Consider the following 26,075-nt stretch of genomic DNA (forward strand, 5'->3'; position numbering starts at 1 on the left):
GATCTGCCTCCTTGCGTGCCCTTGACGTCGCGTCGCAGCTTTATGACTGAGCAGCGTGAGGAAATAGACCCTTCCTCTCCCTTCACCTTTCGCGCGCTTTCTCTCTCGCGTGCACGCGCTCTTACAAATACTGTGGTCGAAAGGAGAGATCTGAGGTAAAATGTTCTGTTTTGTGTTTCGTCTTTCTCCAAGTTCATAAAAAATATCCAGCGATGTTATTATTAAAACCACAACGGACTATTCGTGTTACCAGCTAGATTTAAAGTTACTGAAGGAAATACGACAATAATAACAATTCCATACTCCTGACTGAAAAACACCGTTCAAACCAGACTAACGTTGTTTTAACTGGTTACCAATCTGGTCTAGATCAGATGGCTGGTTTATAGGAGTTTTGGTCATTTTAAACTGGCCAGGCAAAAAGAAACGAGTTGGTTTTACTGCAAATAAAACAAAAACAAAACAACAACACCAAAAAAACACAGTTACTATGGTTAAACCATGGTAATCACAAATTAACCATGTTTTAGCTACACTAAGTTTAACCATGGTATTTGTAGTAAAACTGTGGTTCCCTTAAAAAAATTAACCATGGTTTTACAAATAAAACCAAAAAAATACATGGATACTACTATAGTTAATCTATGGTAACCACAAATTAACCAAGGCGTTGCTGCACTATGGTTTAACCATGGTATTTGTAGTAAAACTATGGTTATAATGGTAAAGAATGCGCCAAAAAACATGGTTACTACACTTTTACTATAATAAAACCATGGTTAATTTTCGTAAGGGTTATACAAATGGTAATCAATACGTTAAAAAAACATGGTTACTACACTTTTACTATGGTTAATTGTCTGAAGGGAAGACCAACAAATCAGTTTCCCCCTAATATTCTTAAAGTTTTAGTCCTTTGTTCCGCGTAAACACAATTTTTACAGTCGTTTTGAACGAGAATTAACATATAACACGACACCGAGTATAGATGTAGAAAATAGAAATAGATTTAGGACACAACCCTTACGAAAATTAACCATGGTTTTACCACAAATAATAAAAAAACAGTTATGGTTAAACCAATGTAACCACAAATTAACCAAGGTTTTGATCCATTAAACATAGTTTAACCGTGGTATTTGTAGTAAAATTGCGGTTATACAAATGTTATCAAATACGCCATGAGAGCCTTCCTTAAGTTGTCTTACAGTATAAAAACCCATAATAATAATAAAATAGAAACTGAAGTTTTACAAAAATGTACAAAAAGTTTGAATTGAATTCGAAAGTGTTCGTTTTTGCAGAAAATTGGATAAGAGGAATACAAAGTTGAATATCGCTCACATTAGACATAATTGAAATATTTGTAGCATTCGGAAAATATTTAGATAATATAATATTGGGAGCTGTTCAGTCTTGTGGTGCTGAAATAATTTATGGCCCCACCCTCCCACAATGCATCGAGATCTATTTATTAAACGATTTAAACCAACTCACTACCATCTATACTTCAATAAACCCCCCTAATACAAGCTCTTTTATTAACATATTATTAATACATGAAATATAAAATATTTTTAAAACCTTTTTTAAGCCTGACCAGTTGTCCCCAAGCTTTGCCAACGTTTGGAACGTTGAACGCAAAAATAGTGTTAGCATCTGTTTAGTTCCATTACTGTTGCAATGGCATCTTTCCCATATATTAATTTATATTTACCGGTTGTACGTGCAATATATTTTAGACTAGAGAATATTTCCCTTTTTAGTTTCGTCCACCAGAGGGGGCCTTTTCTCTTCATAATGTGCGCACAGCGTCTACAGTTCTATTAGTGCCAATAAAGAGTACCAGAATTTTGATACTGATTATGGCATTTCAATTTTATTTAGTTAAACTGAAATACGAAATATCCGTCATCGCATAGACCTCAATGGGTATTGTTTGACAGAAACGAAAGGACGCTGAAACTCGATCTCTTAAAAAACGCAGTGTGCTTGTATTCACAGAGAAATATATATAGTATAAGATATGTTTTATTTATTTTGATTCCCTACCCCCTTTATCATATGTTTTATAATCTTTTTTGACAAATCAGATGTCATTGGAAATATACAACAAACCTTGCATATATATTCACATTGATTTAACAAAACGTTTACAGTTGGCAAACAGTATAGCTAATACAAAGAACCGTATAAATAATAAACATAAAATGGGGTTTAAAATACACAGCGGTCACGAGAATGAATGTTCCATGTACGGGTTTAAATTACTCTCTTTAAGTTAATGACAACAGTACAGTTTCAAATAAATAAGACTGTCGTTACCCTGAGAGTAAAAAAGAAACATGTAATCATCTACCATTCACAGACGAGCTCCAACAATGATGACGGGCGCTCAAAATCATACAAATAATAATAAAAATACATTTAAAAAAATAAAACGTTGCATGCGCGATTAGATTTTTTTTCCACCCGGAACGCAGAGGAGTTTTACTGCGCCTCCAGGTTCGCAGTGGGTGTCGATGGTGAGTGGGGTCCTGGGGAAATGTCGTGCAGTTTCCTAATGTGTTTCTTAAGATCAAAGTTCCTGCAGAAACCCTTGCCACATGTCGGACAGGTGAAAGGCTTCTTGTCGTTGTGCGTGTGCATGTGAAACGTGAGGTTGTACACCTGGTGGAAGGCTTTGTTGCAGATATTGCACTTGAACTGTTTTTCTCCGCTGTGGGTCAGTTTGTGGTTCTTGTAGTTTCCTTGAAAACAAAGCGCGAATGTGAGAAGCCAATCCCAAAAACATGCCACAAAAGCAATATATCATTTTCTATCTATCTTAAAAATAAAGGTTCTTTATTAGCATTTATGGTTCCATGAAGAGCATTGAACATCCATTGAAACTTTCAAATGCAGAAAAGGTTCTTTATAATCGAAAAAGGTTTTTTAAATGTTTTACAAAATGGTTCTTTTAAGAACTGTTAACTGGAAGGTTCTTTGGGGAACCAAAAATGGTTCTTCTATGCATGGCATCACTGCATGGAACCTTAATTTTTAAGAATGTAGTTTTATCTATCGTTCTATACTTCTGTGTATCTATATTTTTGTTTTTGTAAATTACACTATGAATAGAAAATATTACATTTTCAAAACAGCTACCTTTCTGATGAAATCCTTTGCCGCAGAATTCACAAATGAAGGGTTTGTATCCCGCGTGAATTCGTGTGTGAGTGTTGAGAGTTGAACTTCGGTTGAAAGCTTTGCCACATTGGTTGCATTTATGCGGTTTTTCCTGCAAACAAATGGCGAAGAAGCGTTATGACACATAATAAAGCTAAATCTGTTATTGACTGAAAAAATATTTATATTATATCATGTTAAACTGGTTCATTACAACTACAATACACTGATAAACGAAAATTAGATAATTAGATAAATATGGATTGCTCATTTTTCCGTTATTATATCGTTATTTTAACTTTCATAGATTGTTTTTAAACAAACCATTAATTCGTCATGAAAAAAATCCAAAACCTTCTTAAGAAATAAATCTTATAATAGAGACAAAGAAAATATAAAATAGCATGTCTATTTTTATTCCATGATTTTATTCTACGTTTTTTACTTAAAAATTGCTTAAAACAGACATAATAATAATACATTTATGATATATACAGGACTATATTTACCAATAAATAAATCTTAAATTACAAATTACTAGTTCACTGTAAAAACTGATTTCTCTGAGAAATAAAACTGAATACCATTTCAGTTTTGCTTCGCAAATTCACATTTAATTCGATGTATTACTTTCCGTTTTCTTTGTAACGGTGAAATTTAGAAGCCAATGAAATGTGTTTCTACAACTACAGCTTTTTCAGTGTGGGTTAATAATTTAATTTGAGATAATACACCATCAAAAGAAATACAATTTAAAAGGTTTTGTAAAATCAGCGCATATTTACCTGAGTGTGGATGATTTTATGGCGACACAGGGTGCTCGCTTGTCTGAACCCTTTGCCGCACACTTTGCAGACGAACGGTCTGGCGCCCGTGTGAACCGGCATGTGCCGCGTTAAATTATAGTGCGCGTTGAACACCTGAAAATTGCAAACTGCGTTAAAAAAAGTGGATGCAATGCGTGTTAAAACAGAAGATCGATCTCGCTCGTCTCACCTTGCCACAAACTTCACAGGTGAACACCTTTGGTTTGGTTTGAGGAGAGCCGCTGTTGAGTTTGGCCGCGGAGTTCTTGAACAACTTCTCCGACAAGATGTGCGCGCTCTCCTTCATGTAATGGTGGAGATGAGAGTGAGAAAGCTCCTTAAAAGACACGCCGGGAGGGGGACACCTGTCCGCCGCGGCGCCCGGTTTGCTCTTCTCCGAGGAGAACAAGCTCTTCTGGCGGGGGTGCAGCGGTGTGTTGAGGAGATACGACGCCATGGGGTGCAGATTCACCAGACCCGCGTGAGGCGGACACGCGCTTTCCCCGCAGTTCAGGTAACAGACGGCGGCGCCCATGGCGTGGAACGACGACTGGTTGACGACGCGCGGCCGGAAGAGTTTGTACTGTCCGATGGCCGACGGGGTCGTCGCGTCTTGCTGCTCGTTCTTGTAATTCAAGCCGAGACTGAGCAGTTCGTTGGCGTTGTAGGAAAAAGCGTCAGGGTGGTCTAATCCATTGACGTGAAGTTTATGAGGCGGCTCGCAGGCCAGCGGCATGAGGGGGATCATGCAGTGCAGCGGCGCGGGAGACTGCTTGGGCTCCGCTTTCCCCACGGGAGCGTGGAACAAGTTCGGGAACGGTATCGACTTTGGTTCGGGAGTCCTGGCCATAATCCTTTCGATCGAAAAAGCGAGAGGTTTGGAGCTCGCAATCATGCTTCCACCCGTCGAAGCCGAAGGGGCGCCGAATATTCCCGCTGAGTGGTACAGCGCGCTGTCCATGACTTGAGCACAGCACCTGTACCTGTGTCCCTCCTTTCGTAGATAAGTTTGATTCCTCTCAGTGACCCGCAAGAAAAGACATCATCAAGCGCAAAGGCCCCCCTGGCTGCTCCACCGCTTGTCAATTGCGGACAATCAGCACTTATGTCCGCCCCGGATTGCTCAATAAAGAGTGTTTTGTCAATAGCGCAACTCAGGGCTCACGTCAAAGACACGTAAAGCAGCCCAGATGCTCGATTTAGTTATATCAATCACTACAGCGGCTTTTCGCTCTCTCTCTCTCTCTCTCCCTGCGCTTGTCCTACACACTGCTGTGGGTGACTAACTCAAGAAGGTGCTCTTTATTAGCACTGTAAAGCGCTGGGCGAATCTCCGGTCCCCTCGCGTCTCGCTGTGACATCATTGCGCAGGCATCATGTTTGTCAACATCTGACATATGAAAGCTCCTCAATTACCTGATCTCAAACGGCATTCTCACACGTTTTTTTTCTTCCTTTTTCTGCAAGGCGATATTATCACGACATACTTTATTTAAGACTTTTCACTGTTTTCTCTTTTTGTTTTGAAACGTTTTGTTTGTATTAAAGCGAACACAAATCAAGACTGAATGGACACGATGTTTGAAGTTAAGCGATTTTGTTTAAACGCCGGCGTTGTCGGTTTGTATTTACCAGATGCAAATTGGCTTACAAGTCTACGTTTCCCTAAACCGTTAAAACTGTTGTTACAAACCATAAAACCGTGATTCGTATAAGCTAATAGCACGCTCTAAAAATTCAGGGTTAAAAACAACTTGGAGAAATATGGACAAAGCCAGCGATTGGGTTGTTTTGAAACCATCAGTAGAGTTAAATGTTAGTTTTATTTAACTCAACTATTGCTTAAAAAATCCCATATTTCTTGCTTAAAATGAACCCAATGGTTTGGAATTGAACATTTATTAATAGGTTCAATAAATTAACATTTGTGATCTTGGACCACAATACCAGTTTTAAGTAGTATAGGTATATTTGTAGCAATAGCCAGGATATTAAGTAAAGATCATGTTCCATAAAGATATTTAGTAAATTTCCTACCGTAAATATATAAAACTTAATTTTTGATTCGTGATATGCATTGCTAAGAACTTCATTTGGACAATTGAAAGGCGATTTTCTCGATATTTAGATTTTTTCACCCTTTTATTCCAGATTTTCAAATCGTTGTATCGCAGACAAATATTGCCCTATTGTCCTATTCTAACAAACCATACTATCAATGGAAAGCTTATTTATTCAGTTTTCAGATAATCTCAATTTCAGAAAATTGACCCTTATAATTGGTTTTGTGGTCCAGGGCCACATATTTCTTGCATTTATTAATAAGTTGAATGAATAATAATTAAATAATATATTTTTTAAATTGCTTATTAATAAATGTTCACCTTTTGATTATTACTGATGCCACTAGTCATTATGTTATCTGATTTTTAATTTGCAAACTATTTTAGGTTCATTTTAAGCCATATAGTAACTCTTAAAACAATAGCTGAGTTAAATAAAACTACCTAGAAGGTTGGGTAAAACTGGGACAAAACAACCAAGTCGCTGGGTTTGTCCACATTTCACCCAGCATTTTTTTAGAGTCTAACTCTAAACACAACAGTATTGAGGTAAACTCCATATTCACGCGCAAATGTAGGATATTGTCTCGTTCGTTTCTATTTTCAATTCTAAATCTTATAATGTCACCTCAGGGGGTTGTTGGTCTTGTATGATCGTAATTTTACCCCGTAGTTAATTTTAATTGGTTAAACTGTTGGTATTACAGCTCACCCCGTGTTACAACACTTCCCAGTCTTCATAGTCGATTCCAGCAGCACCTGTTGTCTGATTTAGCCTACAATGAATTCACAGATTGTCCCCCTATTATGTTTACATACAGTTTAACGTGAAATATAATAAAATAATTATTTGTCTCTCATTAGTGAAACTTCACGCTACCATTCCGTGGTTTTCCATCACGCGTCGCCTCACGCACACACAGACTAAACGATTATCAAAAGCTATATTTCGCATCAGACGACCTTCCTTTCCAAACGCAAACTCGTGAGGACATTCATCTGGGAATTGTGCGCCAAACGAGAGGTATTAACAGCAAAACGCCTCCAAGGAGCTGAGATCATGCCATGAGAGAGAGTGAGAGAGAGTCGAGCGCGTTACAGTCAGTCCGCGAGCAAAAGCAGAAATGAAAAGTGGCAGCTCGGTGTGAAATACACTTGACACTGATTCGATGCGAAGACTTTTTTCGTGAAGGATTATTCTATTTAAAAGGTAAAATATATGGAAAACGAGTGCGTTAATGACATATCGTGGCTTTAATTATTAATAATTTATTCTCGGATATATTTGTAATATCGTTTTTTATACAACGGCTATTGACGCGGAGCAGTTAGATAAATGCGCTAAAATGATAATGTTTGTGTTTTCAGGGCGACTTTAGAACATTGCTAATTTTGACTGCTGTTCAATGGGAAGCAGATGGGTGTCAAATAACCTGCAATTTGGAGCTTTTTCACATAATAAGCAGTCGCCTCACTGTTGTCATATGCTGCTCCTCGGATTTCCTCAGCTGGGCGAAGGCAAAACGAAAAAAAGAAACCCTCTGTAACGATATCAAGGCACAATGCGTCTTAATATTTGTTTCTTTTTGCTTAATGTTTGTATTTCAAGAATGTCATGTTTTTTCGGCGCCCGTATTAAATATAAAAATAGACTACGCTCAATCAAGCGGTAATCTGAATATGATAAATATAGGTTTAGATGATTCTGAAAGAGTTTGATTTTTATTTACAGTCAAATTATTAGTTAATGGATACGACTTGGTAAATAATAATGATATGAATAATGATAATGATAATTTCCATTGTCTACGTGAAAAGCCTTTTAGTAAGAAACATAATTGGCACAATTCGATGACAGAAAAAAACTCACAGTCGCGATTTATTTCTGACACCGAAGCCTTGACATTTTTGAACCTCATATTTAGGGGAAAAATAATAGAGTATTTCTTCTTCAAGGTTACTAGACTAGAACGCTGAATCGAAATGATCACGACGTCTTAATAAAATATTAATAAAACGTCTTAAACAGTTACATTAGGTAAATGTGTCATGTTTTAGCTAATAGTCTATTTTTATATTTTGTTCAACGTTTTATTTAGTAAAATAAGCATTTAAAAAACATTTTAATTATTGTGACCCAAGTTTTTTTTTAGTGTAGACGTCTAGAAATAATAGAGTTAACGCTGTTGTATGGTAAGCCATTCAAGTAGTGTTTCTATGAATAGAATTCCATATCTTTATTTTTAATTGTTTGTGTAATAACGCACAATAAAGATAAAGGCCATTTAAAGTGATGCTGAAAAGAACAGAGAGAAAATTGCACACCGAATGGGTTTGATACCGAGACCAGCAATTGCCATAATTTTTAATAGTGGCTAAAACGAAATGTAAATAAAATAAATATGTTGAATACCTAAGTAAATCACATTCAATCATTGAATAAATATTTTATGAGTGTTGCTTATTCTTTAGCTAACTAAAATGGCATTTAAAGTGTTTCCATGTGCCTAATTCTTTTTTGCTTTGAATTACAAACTAATATAGAAATATGACAAATATCTTAAAACGTATTAAATTGTAAATATAAAAATACACAAACACATTTTTTAAATGTTTCATTTCATATATGTGCCAATTTCATTAATGAAAAACAAAGACCAGAGAGGTGACATTATAAACACTTTAATTGTAACACTTAAGACACCTGGGCAATCTCAGGTGCACGAAGACGATAGAAATATACAGCTCTTGTTAAAATCCAGTGACATTTTCTTTCATCTGAAACAGTGGACATTGACAGCATACTATACATGACACACTCAACGGTTACTTCTACAGAAGAATCTGAATGTGAATTCATAGCTATTGAGTGGAACAGTGTCACGACTTCATCGAATAAACAGTGAACAGCTAGCATTTCATCCACCATATCTGGAGCTTTGGCCTGAGGATCTGAAGCTGATGCAAAAAAAACATAAGCTGCACATAAGCAGACGCTACTTCCCTCACGCTCTGTATTTTTCTAGCTTTGACTCCGGAACACAGTGTCTATGATACACTTAGAAATCATCGGCTGGTTCTTTGTGGGTAAATCTGTGCCTACAAGTTCTTCCCGCTATTCGAGCTCGCCTTGCGATGAGCCAATGTATCACTGCACATCAAATACAGAACGACAGAGACACTTTAGCTGTCTGTAAGTGGCCAATGAGAGTTTTATACAAGCGTGGTGACATCGGCTTAATCAAGAGGGCAGTGTAGCACTGGCTGGGGAGCACGAAGCGTGAGCTCCAATCAGGAGAGCTGGAATCCGACCTCAAGTTTATGACCGTCCAGTAGGTGGGACGTTAACCCTCCTCTTCATCGCTGTCCCTCATGGTAATGCCCTGCAGACCGTCCGCGGCCGACACGGCCGCCGTGGCTTCCTCAATAGTGAGCCGATTGTAAACGGTCTCGTAGCTCTTGTTGTTCAACGTGCCGTCCAACACGCCTTGCAGCCTGAAGTCACGGTACGACTTCTGCAAAGAAAGAGCCAAAACAAGCACGGAGAACAATGAGATAGTTTAAGGACACGTCGATTTTACTTTTTGACTTCTCGCACATCAGGATTCGCCTGAAACGGCACTCGTGTACTAATTAATCTCTCATTCTCATGGTAATGGAATTCGTTGTGCAGCCAAGCTGAACTTGACACTCTTGTCATGGTCAATTAGCATCAACAGAGTTTCCAACAAAAACTTCTTCACGCCGTATTCTTTTTTTACCTTGACAATCTTGATGAGAGTTTTGAGTTGGTAAACATGCAGCTGCTGGTCGAGTCTGTCCGTCAGCCAGGCGCACACCGCCTTCATCAAAGAGTTGTACCATTGCTGTGCATGTAAGAGAGAGAGAGAGATAAACCTTGAAGGGGACGTAAATGTACCGCACAAAAACCCTCAGTACTTTAAGCAAATAAAAGACGTGACCTATGCAGGGCCTCAAAGAAAAAGCTGCTTTTGGTTAATGTCAAAAGTTCCCTTTATGCGTGTTTTTCTCGGTCGATTACGCCTTGAACATTTCACATCCACGCTCTGAATTTGGCGTCCTCAAAAATAACTTTCGTTACACCTTTTTTAGCTAAGAACTTGCAAGAAACCAATTAGCGTATTAAATATTCATTAAGAGTCATTACTTCATTTCTCATTACTAAACTTGCAGCAAGTACCTTCTGGTGCCCCAAGTATCATCTGAGGTCGCGTTCGCACATAATAACAAACTTAAAGATAGCGAACCTACTAATTACAGGGCTAACACTTGAATCTGCGTATGAAGGGGTCACCTTGCACTCCAAACACCTTTAGTTCGCGTATTACTTCACGCGAGGACACCTTATATAATTACCGGCCTTTTCTATGAAAGACGGCGGTTCTTTAATCAGACTGTGAATCGGTTTTGTAGAGAACCTCTGACACCAGCTTGTGTTTGCGTTCAGCCCGGTAATTTCATTTTGGAAATCATTAGCTCACGTCGACAAAAGTTAAAAAGACTCCGATTTGATTGTCCAGGCGCTTAGAATGTGCTTTCACGCACTCGCCGAAGCAAGACCGCATCGTGTTTACTGGCGAAATACATCACTTAGGCCCGTTTTCATTGAGCTTTCCATGTAATTTAACGTCAGGCGTTACAGGAGCGCAAATGAATCCCAACAGCACACCAGTAATCAGCAAAGTCCGCTCCTGCCGTTAACAAAAAAGCAGGCAAAACGGAAAGATGAGACACCACTTAATTGAAGCACTTAGGCTGGTTGGGAAACAGATGACTGTGTCCTAATTGTTGGAGGTGAAAGAATGGCGACGCATTTCTTCATATCAGACGAATCTCCGTCGGTAATCACACGCTTAAGTGTCCACTTGTCTGGTTCATTAGGGAGGCAGGGGAGGGCAGCCTCCGCACCTGTGACCAGGCTGAGGGCCGCGGCCCCTCACCGTGCAAACCTCATCGCTCCGCTAATCACAGTGATTTAGCGCCCCGGACAAACCTGCAAGGGCATGCGGTGACTGATTTTCTTATTTTCTCGAGCGCCTTTGCAACACAACCTGCGTTACAGCGGCTCGTCCTTAAGAAGAAACGCTCAAATATATTCACGCCCAAACTTTTCGCCATCCAGAGATACGAATTAGATTAAATGTTTTCAAACAGACAGATTTGTGAGGCTGCTTGATGAGGAAGCTTCTGCGGTGACACACGGCGACCCTTCTCTCGGCTCGCTCTTGGTGCATGACTGTGAACATGTGACACACATTAGGGGCTGCTGGTGTGCAGGGCACCTCTATCCCGCCTGCCTGGCTCCATCGGCGGCCTCAGCAAAGGTCTAATAAATCAAGAGAAGACATCAAACACTGCATCTCTCCAATCTGGCTCGGAATAGAAAGTTTTCGAAGGCAATCTGTTTGTGCCGCTCTATAGATCTGCCGCCTCTGAAAGCGGCTCGGAAGGATGAGCAGTGTGTTCTAAACAAAATTAAGGAGCGAGATGTACGCGTCTGCGCCTTGTACCTCTCTCTCAATGTTGTTTGAGAGTAAACAGGTCAACAGGAGCCCCGGGTGAGTGCTCAGGCACTGGAAGTGGTCACAGTGGGCTGATGAGTGCTCTTGGTGAGGCCTCATTGCCTCTTCCTACAAAAACTTTCCCCACCCCTTCTCACCTCCCTCGGCCTAAGCTTTACAATACCCAGAGCTGAGGAGATATGGCGGGAACGCGGTTGGAAAAGATCCCAGACGGATTCAAAAAGAAATAGAATGCGATGTTGGAATGTTCATTCACATAGATGACCACGAATAACACTTGCTTTAAAAATTCTGCTGGTTTTGCATTGATCTGTAGAATTACAATGAAACATTTCTGTAGTTAACAGTGTTTGAAAGCAGCATTGACAAACTGAATCTCATTTACAGTGGGTTCTCTGACTGGCAGGAACTTACGTCAAATATTTTCTCGGTGTACATCTCATCGCTCACACGGTCTCGCAGAATATCCTGGTTTTGTCGTACAAAGGTGATGTAGGTGTCTGCTAGATCCATACCGGGTTTCTGTTGAGAGTGACGGATTCAAAGTCAGCATGGTCATAAGATTTAAGTCTTGAAGTCTTTTTTTTTTATTATGCAAAGCAGTGCTGTCAAATCGATTAATCGCGATTAATCGCATCCAAAAAAATTACATATATGATTTAATATATCAATTATAACTGATATTATACACATGTGAGACCCTGGACCAAAATACCAGTCTTAGGTATCACAGGTATATTTGTAGCAATAGCCAAAAATACATTGTATAGGTCAAAATCGATTTTTCTTTTATGCCAAAAAATCATTAGGATATTAAATAAAGATCATGCTCCATGAAGATATTTTATACATTTCCTACTGTGAATATATCAGAACTTAATTTCGGATTAGTAATATGCACTGTTTAGAACTTCATTTGAATAACTTTTTTTTCTCAATTTTTTGATTTTTTTTTCACCCTCAGATTCCAGATTTTCAAATAGTTGCATTTTGACCAAATATTGTCCTAACATCAATGGAAAGCTTATTTATTCAGCGTTTAGATGACGTATAAACCTCAATTTAAAAAAAATCAACCCTTATGTAAACGCAAACTTATTTGGGATGCGATTAATCACGATTAATCGATTTGCCACCACTCATGCAAAGCAAATCTGGGGCCAGAAAACATACTGATGATTAACACAGAGTCATTCAAACTTTATTTTCATAAAGGTGCACTAAGTGAAACATTTTACATCTAAAGAAATATACAATATTTTTGACAAAACATCAGTAAGATCAGTGGCTGAGTAAAAGCTGTTTTATTCTACATAAGGGCCGGTCCACCTCATGGTGGTGGCTATTTTGATATCACATGATCTTTATTCTAATACTTTATTTCTTATTGTACCAAAAAAAACTGCAGCATATGCTCATAATATTGATATCCTTCTTGGTGTGATTGGGCCTTTATTGTATATTCTTTTTTTTTTTTTTTGTAAATTGTGACCCTGGACCACAAAACCATCATAAGGGAACATTTTTTTTAAATTAAGATATATATCATCTAAAACAGGATAGGACAAGATATATTATTAGAAACTATTAGAAAGTTGTCCAAATGAAGTTCTTAGCCATGCATATTACTAATCAAAAATGAAATTTTGACATGCTAGGAAATTTACAAAGTATCTTCATGGAACATGATCTTTACTTTGTTGTCCAGGGTCACAATTGACCAAGAAGAGATACATTTAAAAAAAAAAAAAATTATGATGACTATTTTTTTAAGAAATGCAAGCTGGTATTTCTGCAATGACATTAACTAAAATTCTTTGCTTTTATATGATGCTGCATTCATGACAATTGTTAGTACGAGGTTGAATTGTGCAGACAGTCGCATCAGACAGCGAACTAAACAAAAATGTATAATTCAAATATTTTCTTTGCATGCCAAGGAGAGCAAATCCAATACCAAGTCAAAACACGAATACAGACACACTGCCAGCCACCGCCATCTCAATGTTTAAAAAAATAAAATAAAAACACATGTAAACTTATATAAAAAAAAAAAAAAAAAAACAAGTGCCAAAAAGCACCTGCGACACTTATACCCTGTTAAAAGCAATCCTTTTACCCGTGCAAAAACATTTCTATTCACACTGGGGCTGTTAAAACAGGAAAAAAGTGTCCTAATAGTGCTGTAATTGCTGTGACACGTTTCCCACCCATGACTCAAGGGCTGATGTAGCTTGAGGGCTTGAATGCTGGAAAACCCCCTTTTTATTAGAGTGCAAAGAGACAACCGAATATCAATCTCCTGTTCTTGTCAGGCCTCTCTTCATGTGAGTTTGTGTGTTGGTCATATGACTGAATGAAGGTCCAATGTTGAGACAGTACCAGTGTGCTACATTGTGGCTTCCAAACTACAACTGACTCATAATTCAACAGGTATGTATCTATCTGAAAAATAGCCTTTTTTACCACAAAGAATCCTGAAAAATGTTTTCACTAAAAGCACAGATGTTTAGAACACTGATAATATAAGTTTCTTAAGCAGCAAAACAACATATTAGAATGATTTCCGCAGGATCATGTGACACTGAAGACTGAAAAATCGGGTTTGCATCACAGGAATAAATTACATTTTTAATATATAAAAATAGAAAATAGTTATTTGAGATTGCAATATTATTTCAGAATATTACTGTTTTACTGCATGTGTTAAATGCAGCCTTAGTAAACATAAGAGACAAAAAAAAAAAAAAAAAACTTAAATGTTTTACCAACCCCCAAACTTTTGATTATCAATGTATATATCATTTGATATACACCAGATTTATCTCTCACAAAAAAAAAAAAAAAAAAAAAAAAAAAAAGAATTAAACAGACTAAATGTGACCCTGGACCACAAAACCAGTCTTAAGTCGCTGGGGTATATTTGTAGCAATAACCAACAATACACTGTATGGGTCAAAATTATTGATTTTTCTTTAATGCCAAACATCATTAGGATATTAAGTAAAGATCATGTTCCATGAAGATATGTTGTATTTCCTACCGTAAATATATCAAAACGTAATTTTTGATTAGTAAAATGCATTGCTAAGAACTTCATTTGGACCACTTTAAAGGCGATTTTCTCTATATTTGGATTTTTTTGCACCCTCAGATTCCAGATTTTCAAATAGTTGTCTCAGCCAAATATTGTCCTATCCTAACAAACCATACATCAATGGAAAGCTTACTTATTCAGCTTTAAGATGATACTAATACTAAAGTGTTGGGCATGTTACTTTAAAAAAGTAATTAGTTACAGTTAATAGTTACTTCTCACCAACAGTAACTGAGTTAGTAAAAAATGTAGTTTAATAAATGTGCAAATATGTCAAATAGCTTGGATGCCCCCAATATTAAATATGGCAAATGAATAAAACATTGTTCACTAATCTACACTATTTTAACGTTGCTGTCGGACAATGTGAGAGACACCTTCCAGGGGCTAAATATCACGTTATTGGGGTCGCTTCAACCCGCAGACATGAAAAACATCCTTGTTTTTTCTCGATGACCGCAAAAAGAAATAAAAATACTCAAGTCAATTTAAAAAAACTGAAAAGGGTCTACATTTATTTGTGTATAGCCATAATAACAAGAAAACAATGTGCTTTTGTAAAATAAATACAATAAACAGGCTGCGGTCTAAGCACCTCTCTTCACAGACACTCTCCGCGAATACCTGCCTCACAGACATGAGAAACATATGTATATACATAGTTGGAAATGTCTACTTTTAAATGGAGTCACATTGAAAACTAATATTCTCTGTTGAAGTAATCTGTTTAATAACAACGCAAGCTAAACTCATCTCATCTCTAATGTAATCACGCCCACAAATGCTAATTACTCTTATTCTAATTAATTAATTAATTACATAATGTTTCGATTAATCGCAAACTAAATTTGGCTGTGAAAATTCCCCAAAAAGACTATTTTAAAGCTATTATTGTGTTAAATGAGAAAGTAGCAAGTAGACATTGCAAATAGTAGCTTTAGAAATAAATATTTGATTTGATTCAGCATAAAATGTCTTACACATTTAAGCTGCAACAGCCTAACGTAAACTATGGAACATAAAAGAAGATCATTTGTGACCCTGGACCACAAAACCAGTCTTAAGTAGCACGGGTATATTTGTAGCAATAGCCAAAAATACATCGTATGGGTCAAAATTATCGATTTTTCTTTTATGCTAAAAATCATTAGCATATTAAGTAAAGATCATGTTCCATAAAGATACTTTGTAAATAATATATAAAAACTTGATTTTTGATTAGTAATATGCATTGCTAAGAACTTCATTTGGACAACCTTTAAGGCGATTTTCTCAATATTTAGATTTTTTTGCACCCTCAGATTCCAGGTTTTCAAATAGTTGTATCTCAGACAAACATTGTCCTATTTTAACAAACAATATGTCAATGGAAAGCTTATTTACTCAGCTTTCAGATGACGTAAGAATCTCAATTTCGACAAATTTACACTTATGACTGGTTTTGTGGTCCAGGGTCACATTTGAGAAACATTTTCTGTTCATACAATGAAAGTCACTGGTAACCAAAACAGCTTTGTTACCAACAGTCTTCAAAATACCTTCTTTTATGTTCCACAAAAGTACAGGGTAAGTAAACAATGTCAGAATTCAATTTTTTTAGGGTGAACTATACCTTTATGTTTTTATTTTTATTACTTTTAATGAAATGATATTCTAAGTAAGAAACTTAATCTGCCAGCAGGTGGCGGTAATGTTTTTATGAGTCATTAATTCGATTAATTAAAATGGCAGATTCATTCTCTTCCTATGAATGGGCTTTTGAATTAAATCGGTTTGCATGATTCGTTCAAAACGGAGATTCATTCAGAAACTAAACACCGCTGTGTTGCTCGGAGATGGCGCAACAATTCTGCGGCTTCAAAGGTAATAAGTTCTCTGCAAAATTGAGAAAAACACATTATATTGTGTTTAAAATACAACACAATATCAACTTATTATTTACTGCATTGTTAAAATCACATTTAAGCTTGTGATAGATTGGTAGCCTACAAAATCAGCATTCGTGTAATATTGCTCTTTGCTGCCTATTTGTTATTGTGATATGTGATATATATAAATATGAAACAAAACACATACAGGGGCATTTTTTTGCCCCAATATCTTGAATTTTAGCTTATAACTGTATTTAGACAGATAGAGTCAGGCCTGGGGGTGGGGCCAGCGTGTTAGCTGCGTTAAAATATTTTAATAGCGTTATTTTTTCATAATTGATTAATTAAGTTAACGCGTTAAACTAACTGCCCTATTTCAAACCTTTCATTCAACACTCACTGGACAGTACAGTATAACCTCCTGAACGCATCCACAGTCAGCTGATATCCAGACAAACAGCACTTGATCAAATACGACTGGGATCTCAAGAGGACTTGATATCACGTTGAGTGAGAGGTCTTCAGAGGTCTTCATATATATTATATTATCATGAAGGGCAGAAAACTGCCACTTCCTGTGCAGAGCCAAGCACATAATCGTTGACGTATCATGGCAGTCACCTGCGACCCCATAAAAGGCACTTGGGTGGAAACAAGACGGGGTCTTTTTAACCCAACGCCCTTCCTTCCATCTCTCTGACAGGGCGACAAAGCCTGTGATGGAGCGATAAGCACACGAAAACACGATCTTCTCGCACGAAATCCAACCGGAGGACCGAGGGACAGGCCCGATCCGTCAGGCCAGACAATGCCACGAAGGTTGGGTGTGGGCCGTGTGTGAATGAATAAATGGAGAGGTGTGGGACGGTGCGATTAGGGCCAGGTTAATGACTGGTTAAGCTGAGCGGATAAATGGCGTGGATGGGAAACAGAGGAGAAAGGGAAGGGGAGACGAAATGCGCAGTAATTACACAGAGCTGCTAGCCTGGCTTCCTGCCACTGCCTCATTCACTGTCCAGGTGCAGGTGTGTGGGAGCGCGTGTGTGTGTGTGTGTGTGTGTGTGTGTGTGTGTGTGTGTGCGGTAGCGGAGTAGAGAGCGTGTGAAGTGCGTTTGTGCAAGTTTTGAGTAAATACTTTGTTGTGGTAGCGCTAATGCGAGCGCAGATTCGAGCCGTGGGTGTGAATGTGCGAACGAGTGTGTTAACAGAGCGCTATCGGGAGGGCGTCTCGCCAGAAAGCCTCGGCGCTTGAATGGCAGCCTTCACAAAGGAGCAGAGGAGCTTAACCTTTCGTGACAAGAGCCCAGAAATGTTCAGTGCCAAAGGCCAGACCGCAGCCAGGTTCTTCCCTCCCTCTACAGCTTCAGCGGGAGCTGTGAAAAGGGCTTACATGGAGCAGCGTGCTTTCTGCACAAAAGCGCAAGGTGGAGGTGACGTTAAAATTTGAGGGGGAGATGGGGTGTTCGCCCAATGCACACCTCGGGGAACCAATGGCGAGAGCTCAGATGGTTTGGCTGACTTTTCTTGTTCTTTATCTCGCTGGTTTGCTTTGCAACGGTGTCCCTAAAAGTATTTGGACACTCAAGTCAGGCCTAAGAACCAATAAATACCACACCAAGAATCGTTTATCTGAAGGAAGTGTACTTTTACACAAAATATTTCACAGAAAGACATTGTTTGTTAAGTTTTAAATGAAACAGGAAACTTCAAAATTATGTAAAAATATTTAGAAGTTATATTTATATATGAATGGCACTCCTTTGGTTACATAGCAATATTTATGTTTTTTCCCCTCAGAATTGCTAGTTTATATCTCACAATTCTGACTTTATTCCTCGTAACTGTGAGTTCATATCACACAATTCTGATAAAAAAAGCTTTTATCTTGCAATTCTGACTTTTTAACTTGCAGTTGGGTTTATATTACAAAATTCTGATAAAAAAGTCAGAATTGTGAGATATAAACACAGCACAAGCAAACTTTAGAAGTGATATATATATATATATAGTAAATTATATGAAAACAGTTCAAAAACATATTCAGACACTTGAGTCATGTAAATGAGCATAAATGTTATTGCACTATAGAAAATATTTAAACAAAGTGTATTTTGTTTTAAAGAAATATAGCACAAGTACACCTTTGAAATTGAAGTTTTTTTTAAGTTGCAAATGACAAATTAAAACATTACTTGTTCTAAATCTATACAAAATGTATTTTGACATGGATTTTAATTGCTATTGCATTATATAAAAAAATCAATCGAAGTGCATTTTTTTACGAAATATAGCACAGACATTTTTAAAGCAAATAGTTTAGGTTTTTAGTTTTTTTTAAAGTTGCAAAATGACAAATTAAAAGAATCAAGATAAAACGTGTTTTGACACTTAAATACTGTTTGCATGAATGCTATTGTATTATTTAAAATATCAAATCAAGTGCACGTTTAAGATAAATACAGCACAAGCACACTTCTGAATCAAATAATTTAAGTTTTTTTAAAAAAAATATAAGTTTCAAAATGACAAATTAAAAGATAAATTGTTCAAAATCAAAACAAAATGTATTTTGAGACTTAATGATTGCATGAATGCTATTGCTATTGCATTGGATAAATTATCAACTCAAGTGCATTTTTAACCAAAATATAAAAAAATATAAGTTGCAAATGACAAATTAAAAGATAAACTGTTCAAAATCAAAACAAAATGTTTTGACACTTAAATTATGTATGCATGAATGCTATATATGCATTATATAAAATATCAAATCAACTGCATTTTTTAAAGAAAAACAGCACAAGCAGACTTTTGAATCAAATAATTTAAGCTTTTAAAGTTTGCAAGTTGCAAATCACAAAAAACAAAAAAAAAACTGTTCAAAATCAAAACAAAACGCATTTTGAGACTTAAATGCTGTATGCATGGATGCTATTGCAGGTCAAATAATAAACAACAGGTAAACTGTTTAAAGTCACGACAAAATGTATTTAGTCACTTAAGTCAAATGTAAATATGTATGAATGTTATTGCATTAGATAAAATATCAAATCAGGTGTAATTTTTAAAAAGAAACACAACACAAGCACTTTTAATGTAAATGTATTTTTAAGTAAAAAAAATGAAGATAAAATGACAGGTAAACTGTTCACGAATTAAGAAACTAAGTTGCACAGAAATATGTATGAATATTATTGCATTAGATAAAATATTAAATCAATGTAATATTTTTGTAGGACAAACAGTTACATTTTTTAAAAGGTTTATATGCAAATATTAAAAGTTAAACTGTTCAAAATGAAGACATTTGTCACACTTAAATATTGTATGTATACATGTTATTGCATTGGTTAAAATATCAAAACAAGTTAAATATTTTCAAAGAAAAATTATTTTTAAAACAGTATATAAACTGTTCAAAATGAAGTCAAAAAGTATTTGAACACTTTTTGGTGGATCATGTTAATGGTTAAAGTGATGAACTGTACCTGTGGTTACTCTGCAGAACACCTGTGTGAACTTAGGAGGAACTGACTACATACAAAAGCACTTTTTAATTATACTTATGCCCACATGGACTCTGCAGTCACAAAATGCCACAGAAAAACTGTTAATAACGGGTGTTCCAATTCTGTGGAATTCCAAACATTCCCGGCCCTTGTGTGTTTGTATATTAAATATTTTGGCTAATTTGATAATGCTTTTATCTGCCAAAAAAAGTGTAGTTCTCTCAGCCCTGTTGAACATTTCACAATGTTTAAATTTCATTCCACCGATTCTAAAATAAAATCAGCACAGAAAATGTCTGCAAATTTAATCTTGGTCTAATTCTTGCTAAAAGAGACAAAAAATAGATAGTTTTGAGAAAAGGTCTCCAATATTTATTTTTCGAGTTTTGTTTTCTTATCTAACGAAATGACATTAATACATTTTTAGGAGTGACTTAAGTGTTCAAATACTATTTAGAGCCACTGTACATCATTATCTTATGGAAGCCCGTTTCCTCCACTGAATAAAAAATATAACTGGGTAACTGCACTTTTATATCTCCCAGTTCTGACTTTTTTTCTCTGAATTGAAAGCTATAACCTTGCAATTGCAAGAAAAAAAGTCAGAACTGCGAGATATAAACTCACAATTGCGAGAAAAAAAGTCAAAATTGTGAGATACAAACTCACAGTTCTAAGCAAAAAGTCATAATTGCAAGAGATAAGCTCGCAATTGCGAGAAAAAAGTCAGAATTGCGAGTTAATATTTTGACTTTATTTCTCGAACTGGAAATTTTGACTTTATAGCTCATATTTTTGAGTTTATATCACACAATTGCAAGTTTGTATCTCACAATTCTGACTTTTACACTCATAACTGAGTTTATATCACAAAATTCTGAGAAATAAAAAGAATTGTGAGATATAAAACCTGCAATTGCGAGAAAGAAGTCAGAATTGCGAATTTATGTTGCGACTTTATTTCTCACAATTGCAAATTTATGACTTTATAACTCATAATTTTGAGTTCATATCACACAATTCTGAAAAAATCTAAATTACATGTTTCTATCTTGCAATTCTGCAACTTGCAAATTGCATTTATATCTTAAAATTTAAAGAAAAAAGTCAGAATTGCGAGTTTATATCCCACAATTCTGACTTTATAACTTATCATTTTGAGTTCATATCACACAATTCTGAGAAAAAGTCCGAGTTGCAAGTTTGTATCTCATGTTTCTGACTTTATAACTCGTAATTTTGAGTTCATATCACACAATTCTGAAAAAAATCTAAATTACAAGTTTGCATCTTGCAATTCTGCAACTTTATAACTTTCAAATTGCATTTACATCTTAAAATTTAAAGGAAAAAAAGTCAGAATTGTGAGTTTATATCCCACAATTCTGACTTCTTAACTCCTAATTTTGAGTTCATATAACACAATTGCAAGAAAAAAGTAAAAACTGTGAGATACAAACTTGCAATCTAGAAAAGTCATAATTGCAAGATATAAACTCGCAATTGCGAGAAAGAAAACTCAGAATTGTGAGTTTTTATTCTGACTTTATTTTTCGCAATTGCGGGTTTATATACTGCAATTCTGACTTTATAACTCATAATTTTGAGTTCATATCACACAATTCTGAAAAAAAAAATCAAAATTAAAAGTTTGTATCTTGCAATTCTACAACTTTATAACATGCAAAAAAGTCAGAATTGCAAGTTTAAATCCCACAATTCTGACTTCTTAACTCATAATTTTGAGTTCACATCACAAAACTGCAAGAAAAAAGTAAAAACTGTGAGATACAACATTGCAATTCTAAGAAAAAAGTCGTAATTGCAAGATATAAACTTGCAATTGCGAGAAAGAAAACTCAGAATTATTCTGACTTTATTTCTCGCAATTCCAAGTTTATATCCTGCAATTCTCACTTTAAAACTCATAATTTTGAGTTCATATCACACAATCCTGAGAAAAAGTCAGAATTACAAGTTTGTATCTCGCAATTCTGATGTTATAACTCGCAATAGCATTTATATCAATTCTAAGAAAAAAAGTCCGAATTGCGAGTTTATATCCCGTGACTTTATAACTCGGAATTGTTCTCGGATTGTAACTCGGAATTCACATCATGCAATTCTGAAAAAAAAGTCCAAATTGCGAGTTTATATCACAATTCTGAGAAAAAAGTCGGAATTGCAAGTTTATATCACATAATTCTGAGAAAAAAATCTGAATGTTGCAAACTTACAACTGCGCGAAAAAAACGCCTTTGAAAGCATGATAGATTGCTTTTAAAAATATTACTAAATTCTAATTTTTGGACTGTACTGTGCTTTATGTATAAGCACAAAATCTAGTCTGATATTAGTCACAGAACTAACTGGAATGAGTTGTTGTTCATGTTTTTGTTCAGAAGGCCCTTCTGCAATACTGTGGTCTCGGTTCAGGAGGTCACGTGATTACTCAGTCTTTCCCTCACCCCGTGTTAGTTTTCTTTCTGCTTGCTCACTGTCTGCGCTCTGAACAGTCCTGGTTCCTGGTGATTCATTAGCATCTTTTTCTGCTTGTGACGGCCCATTGTCAACACTGTGGCAGATCGTGGGACTGATTTTAAGCCAATCGGGTTGCTAATTAGTCTTGCTCAGCCAGCTCTGATAGACGCTCCAATCCTGCTTTCAGTTGGCCACGAATCGCAAATGATAAAAAAAATATATATATATATAATTGTGTTAAGTAATGATGAAATAATACACATTAAGCCTTTTTAAATATTAAAAACAAAGCAAGATGGAAATGCTTGGCAAAGCCGAATAGAGAATCTGTTTCCCTAAGTAAATAATAAAACACACGCACACACACAAACGCAAAGCGGCATGCAAAAATATCCACACGGGGCATGCCGGCATCATGCACATTGTCCAAAATGACACTTACTGGGACGTCCACATATTTGGCCGCTGCTTTTACCTTTTACAAAAACAAAATACCTGCTGAATATCTTTGGCTTATTAGTACGAAATGAGATCCCGGAAAGGGGTGTGGGTGGGATGAACGTAAAAAATACTCACTGTGAAAGACAGGATGGATGAAAAGAATGTTCCCTCGTCATATCGTGAGAGTTTGGACAACACCCCATCCAGAACAGCTGCAAACTGTGAAAGCAAACAAGTACGGTTCACGTGACAAGCGCATATGCCTTTTGCACAAGCGACAATTAACAATTTAGGACAAAGTAACATTTGCTGAAAAGGTACAACAGATTTAACGTTTCGGTTTGCAGTGAAGGCCAGCTGAAAAGAATGGGCAAAAGCCAAATCTCAATGTTGTGAAATGCGCCGGCTCAAAAGAGGCCGAGACAATGGCTGTTGGGAGTACCTTTGAGACCAAGGAGGAGATCATTTCCTTAAAGGCCTCATCGATCAGGACATCGATTTTCGAGTGGTACTGCTGCTGCAGGACAAGAAGAGGAGGAGAAACATCAACAGGCGCGATGGGAAACGCACGGATCGCCAGGCATCCTAAAAGAACAACACGCTCACAAAGACATATTTCGGCAGAGGGAAAAATCCTCCCCGTGCAATAGGGCTGAGTTAAGCAGCTATTAGGCCCATTATGGCCGTGAATGGCATTCCTGCTCTCGTTTAGGGCAAAGGAATTTGAAGGATACTTTTTGTGCGGGCCACAATTAGGGCAGCCTTGTGTTTTTCTAAAGAACCCGTCCAGCTGCGGCGACCAAAGGCTCACACTACATTCAATTAATCCGCCATTTCATGTCTGATAAGTCTTATTCACCTATTTTGTGGCGAGAGGGAGAGGAGGAAGGAGAAAGCGAGGGCTCGGGGGGTGTGTGAGAGAGAGAGAGAGAGAGAGAGAGAGAGAGAGAGAGAGCGCATCCATTTGGCCGTGCTGAATAGATGCCTTTGCTGCATGCGCTGCAAGCAGGAGTTCATCTCCGCCAACAATGGCCATTCATGGCGAATCTAAAGGACACCCAAATTAAAAATTTCAATCAACAATGCGTGCAGATCGGTGACAAATTGAGGGTGCTAAGAGGTCACTGTCAGCAGCCCTAATTTTCTTTTCACCCTTTTTTTTCCTACGTGCGAAATGGCAGTTTTTTCATAAATGGCATTATAGGAGAATCTTGAGGACTTTTTACCTCAATTAACACTTCCATGTTTGCTTTTTATACGGCTAAACGCCGAGGGCTCTTTTTTCGCATTAGCGCCGATTAAATAGGGAGGGTCTTTGCCGTGTGTGTGAAAACCAAAAGAACAATAATTTCTTTTGAAAACATTTATCTGGTAGGCATCCACTTCAGAGTCACTTCAGCGAGATGGCGGCTTATAAAGCATAACCTTGTATTTCGAAATAAAGCGGCAGGCAAACTCGGGTAAAATAATCTTTTCTTTGTTTTTAAATAAAGTCTTTCACAAACGCGCCGGCACGCACTGATGGCCATTAAATTCAATCCCGTGTGAAGGAAAATCAGTTGAGCGGTGAGAAATACCTTTTAACCCGATACTAAGAAGTAAGTGGAAATAAAAGTGGCGGTTTCTCGCAGCTGCGCGACTATCTCGCCGCACAAGGCCACATACTTCAAGTGTCACTGTTGGAGAAAATTCTGCTTTTTTCATAAAGTTAGAACCTGTTTTGTTTTTGTTAGGACTGGAAAAGAGTAGTATCGACTATACTGCACAATTCAGAGAGAAAAAGCGAGATCTCAACTACAAAAACATATAGTTTACTTCTATTTCAGAAGCTTTCATACATTCAAATGTGCATTAATTTGAGAAGAATTATGGCAGTGATCAAATTTGGGGCTGTTTTTAAATCAAAATCATTTTTAAACTCAAAGAGATTTTTGAAATTTTAAAAACCTTTTAGTTCATACAAATGAATGTTGGAATGTTTATACAATTTTGGAACGGAGTAAATGATGACAGATTTTTCATTTTAACGTGATCTATCCCTTTAAGAGTTAATTGCACACATTGTATTCTTTCGTTGCTTATATGGACATGAGCCCGTAGAGGAAACACTTACCCACTGTTGCTCAACCTTGAGTTCATGCAATAACGTGCAGGACATGTAGGGATGAGTCAAAGAAAGACAACGAACAAAAAGAAAAAGAAACATAGTTGAATGAAAACTAATCTCAGAGTTGGTTAATGGACAGCCATCAGATAGGTAATAAACAAACACAACACAAAATCTAACAAACTTGCTCATTTCTGAAGTAAGAATATGAAATGAGATTTACAGTCATTTATTAAAGCAAACAAACCTAAAAAAAGAAAAAAACAAAAACAAAAAAAGAAACTGTAGTTAAATGTAAACCTATAAGGTACACTATTCAGAGTAAAAATTGATTTAAATCAGCTCTCTTTCATTGTTTGTAGCCTGGATGGCAAATAATAAATACATACACATAAATACATATTAAACCCGATCTAAACCAATCTTAATTTGAAAATGCAGATTGAAATCAGATTTTCTGCAATGTGCTCAGTGTGAGTGGCCAATTCGGATTTCATTTCATTTTCTTCATCGATTATTACGTGGTGCATGTAATGTCATAAAATGTGCCATATCTATAACTCTGTCTGAATCCTCTCATTTTTACCTATATATCAAACTGCAACATTTAATTTGGATTTAAAAAACAATTTGGAATTGTCTCTAGTGTGAACATAGCTTAAGTGACTCCAAACTGTACTTTTGTTTTCTTCATTATTCTTTACGTGTTGCATGTAATGTCATCTAAAATGTGCAACATCTATAACTGTGTCTGAATACTCTCATTTTTACCTCACAGTGAACTGCGACATTTAATTTGGATTAAAAAAAACAAACAATCCGGATTTGTCTCTAGTGTGAACACATCTTAAGTGACTCCAAACTATACTTTTGTTTACTTCGTTATTCATTACGTAGTGCATGTAATGTCATAAAATGTGCAACATCTATTACGGTGTCTGACTACTTTCATTTTTATCTCATAGTGAACTGCAACATTTAATTTGGAT

At 36.6% G+C, this 26,075-nt stretch overlaps 2 protein-coding genes across 2 annotated transcripts in view; both read right to left on the reverse strand.

Annotated features, from left to right (window-relative positions):
* Positions 1 to 2,061: 2,061 nt before the first annotated feature.
* fezf1 (FEZ family zinc finger 1) lies at positions 2,062 to 5,227 on the reverse strand. The gene is made up of 4 exons (XM_073832234.1): positions 4,165 to 5,227; positions 3,954 to 4,088; positions 3,148 to 3,280; positions 2,062 to 2,750 (listed from the first exon to the last, which is right to left on the reverse strand). The coding sequence occupies exons 1-4, from the start codon at positions 4,933 to 4,935 to the stop codon at positions 2,491 to 2,493; spliced, it is 1,299 nt and encodes a 432-aa protein (XP_073688335.1). The 5' UTR covers positions 4,936 to 5,227; the 3' UTR covers positions 2,062 to 2,490.
* A 3,476-nt stretch (positions 5,228 to 8,703) lies between these two features.
* The window catches only part of cadps2 (Ca++-dependent secretion activator 2), a 132,141-nt gene continuing 114,769 nt past the window's right edge, over positions 8,704 to 26,075 (reverse strand). Inside the window, exons 22-28 of the mRNA XM_073831643.1 lie at positions 25,093 to 25,107; positions 23,422 to 23,496; positions 23,115 to 23,198; positions 22,981 to 23,013; positions 11,995 to 12,102; positions 9,799 to 9,903; positions 8,704 to 9,552 (exon numbers count right to left, since the gene is read on the reverse strand). Coding sequence (XP_073687744.1) covers positions 9,382 to 9,552; positions 9,799 to 9,903; positions 11,995 to 12,102; positions 22,981 to 23,013; positions 23,115 to 23,198; positions 23,422 to 23,496; positions 25,093 to 25,107 — 591 coding nt within the window. The 3' untranslated portion in view covers positions 8,704 to 9,381. The remainder of the gene's footprint in view (positions 9,553 to 9,798; positions 9,904 to 11,994; positions 12,103 to 22,980; positions 23,014 to 23,114; positions 23,199 to 23,421; positions 23,497 to 25,092; positions 25,108 to 26,075) is intronic.

Source organism: Garra rufa, chromosome 25 (assembly GCF_049309525.1).
Source record: "Garra rufa chromosome 25, GarRuf1.0, whole genome shotgun sequence".
Lineage (NCBI taxonomy): Eukaryota > Metazoa > Chordata > Actinopteri > Cypriniformes > Cyprinidae > Garra > Garra rufa.

Excerpts from the sequence above, each read along its gene's own strand:
- fezf1 (XM_073832234.1), bottom strand. The coding sequence starts at position 4,935 with ATGGACAGCGCGCTGTACCACTCAGCGGGAATATTCGGCGCCCCTTCG. Across the intron at positions 3,281-3,953 it reads ATAAAATCATCCACACTCAG|GAAAAACCGCATAAATGCAA; the intron begins GTAAATATGCGC and ends ATTTGTTTGCAG. Across the intron at positions 2,751-3,147 it reads CAAAGGATTTCATCAGAAAG|GAAACTACAAGAACCACAAA; the intron begins GTAGCTGTTTTG and ends TTTGTTTTCAAG.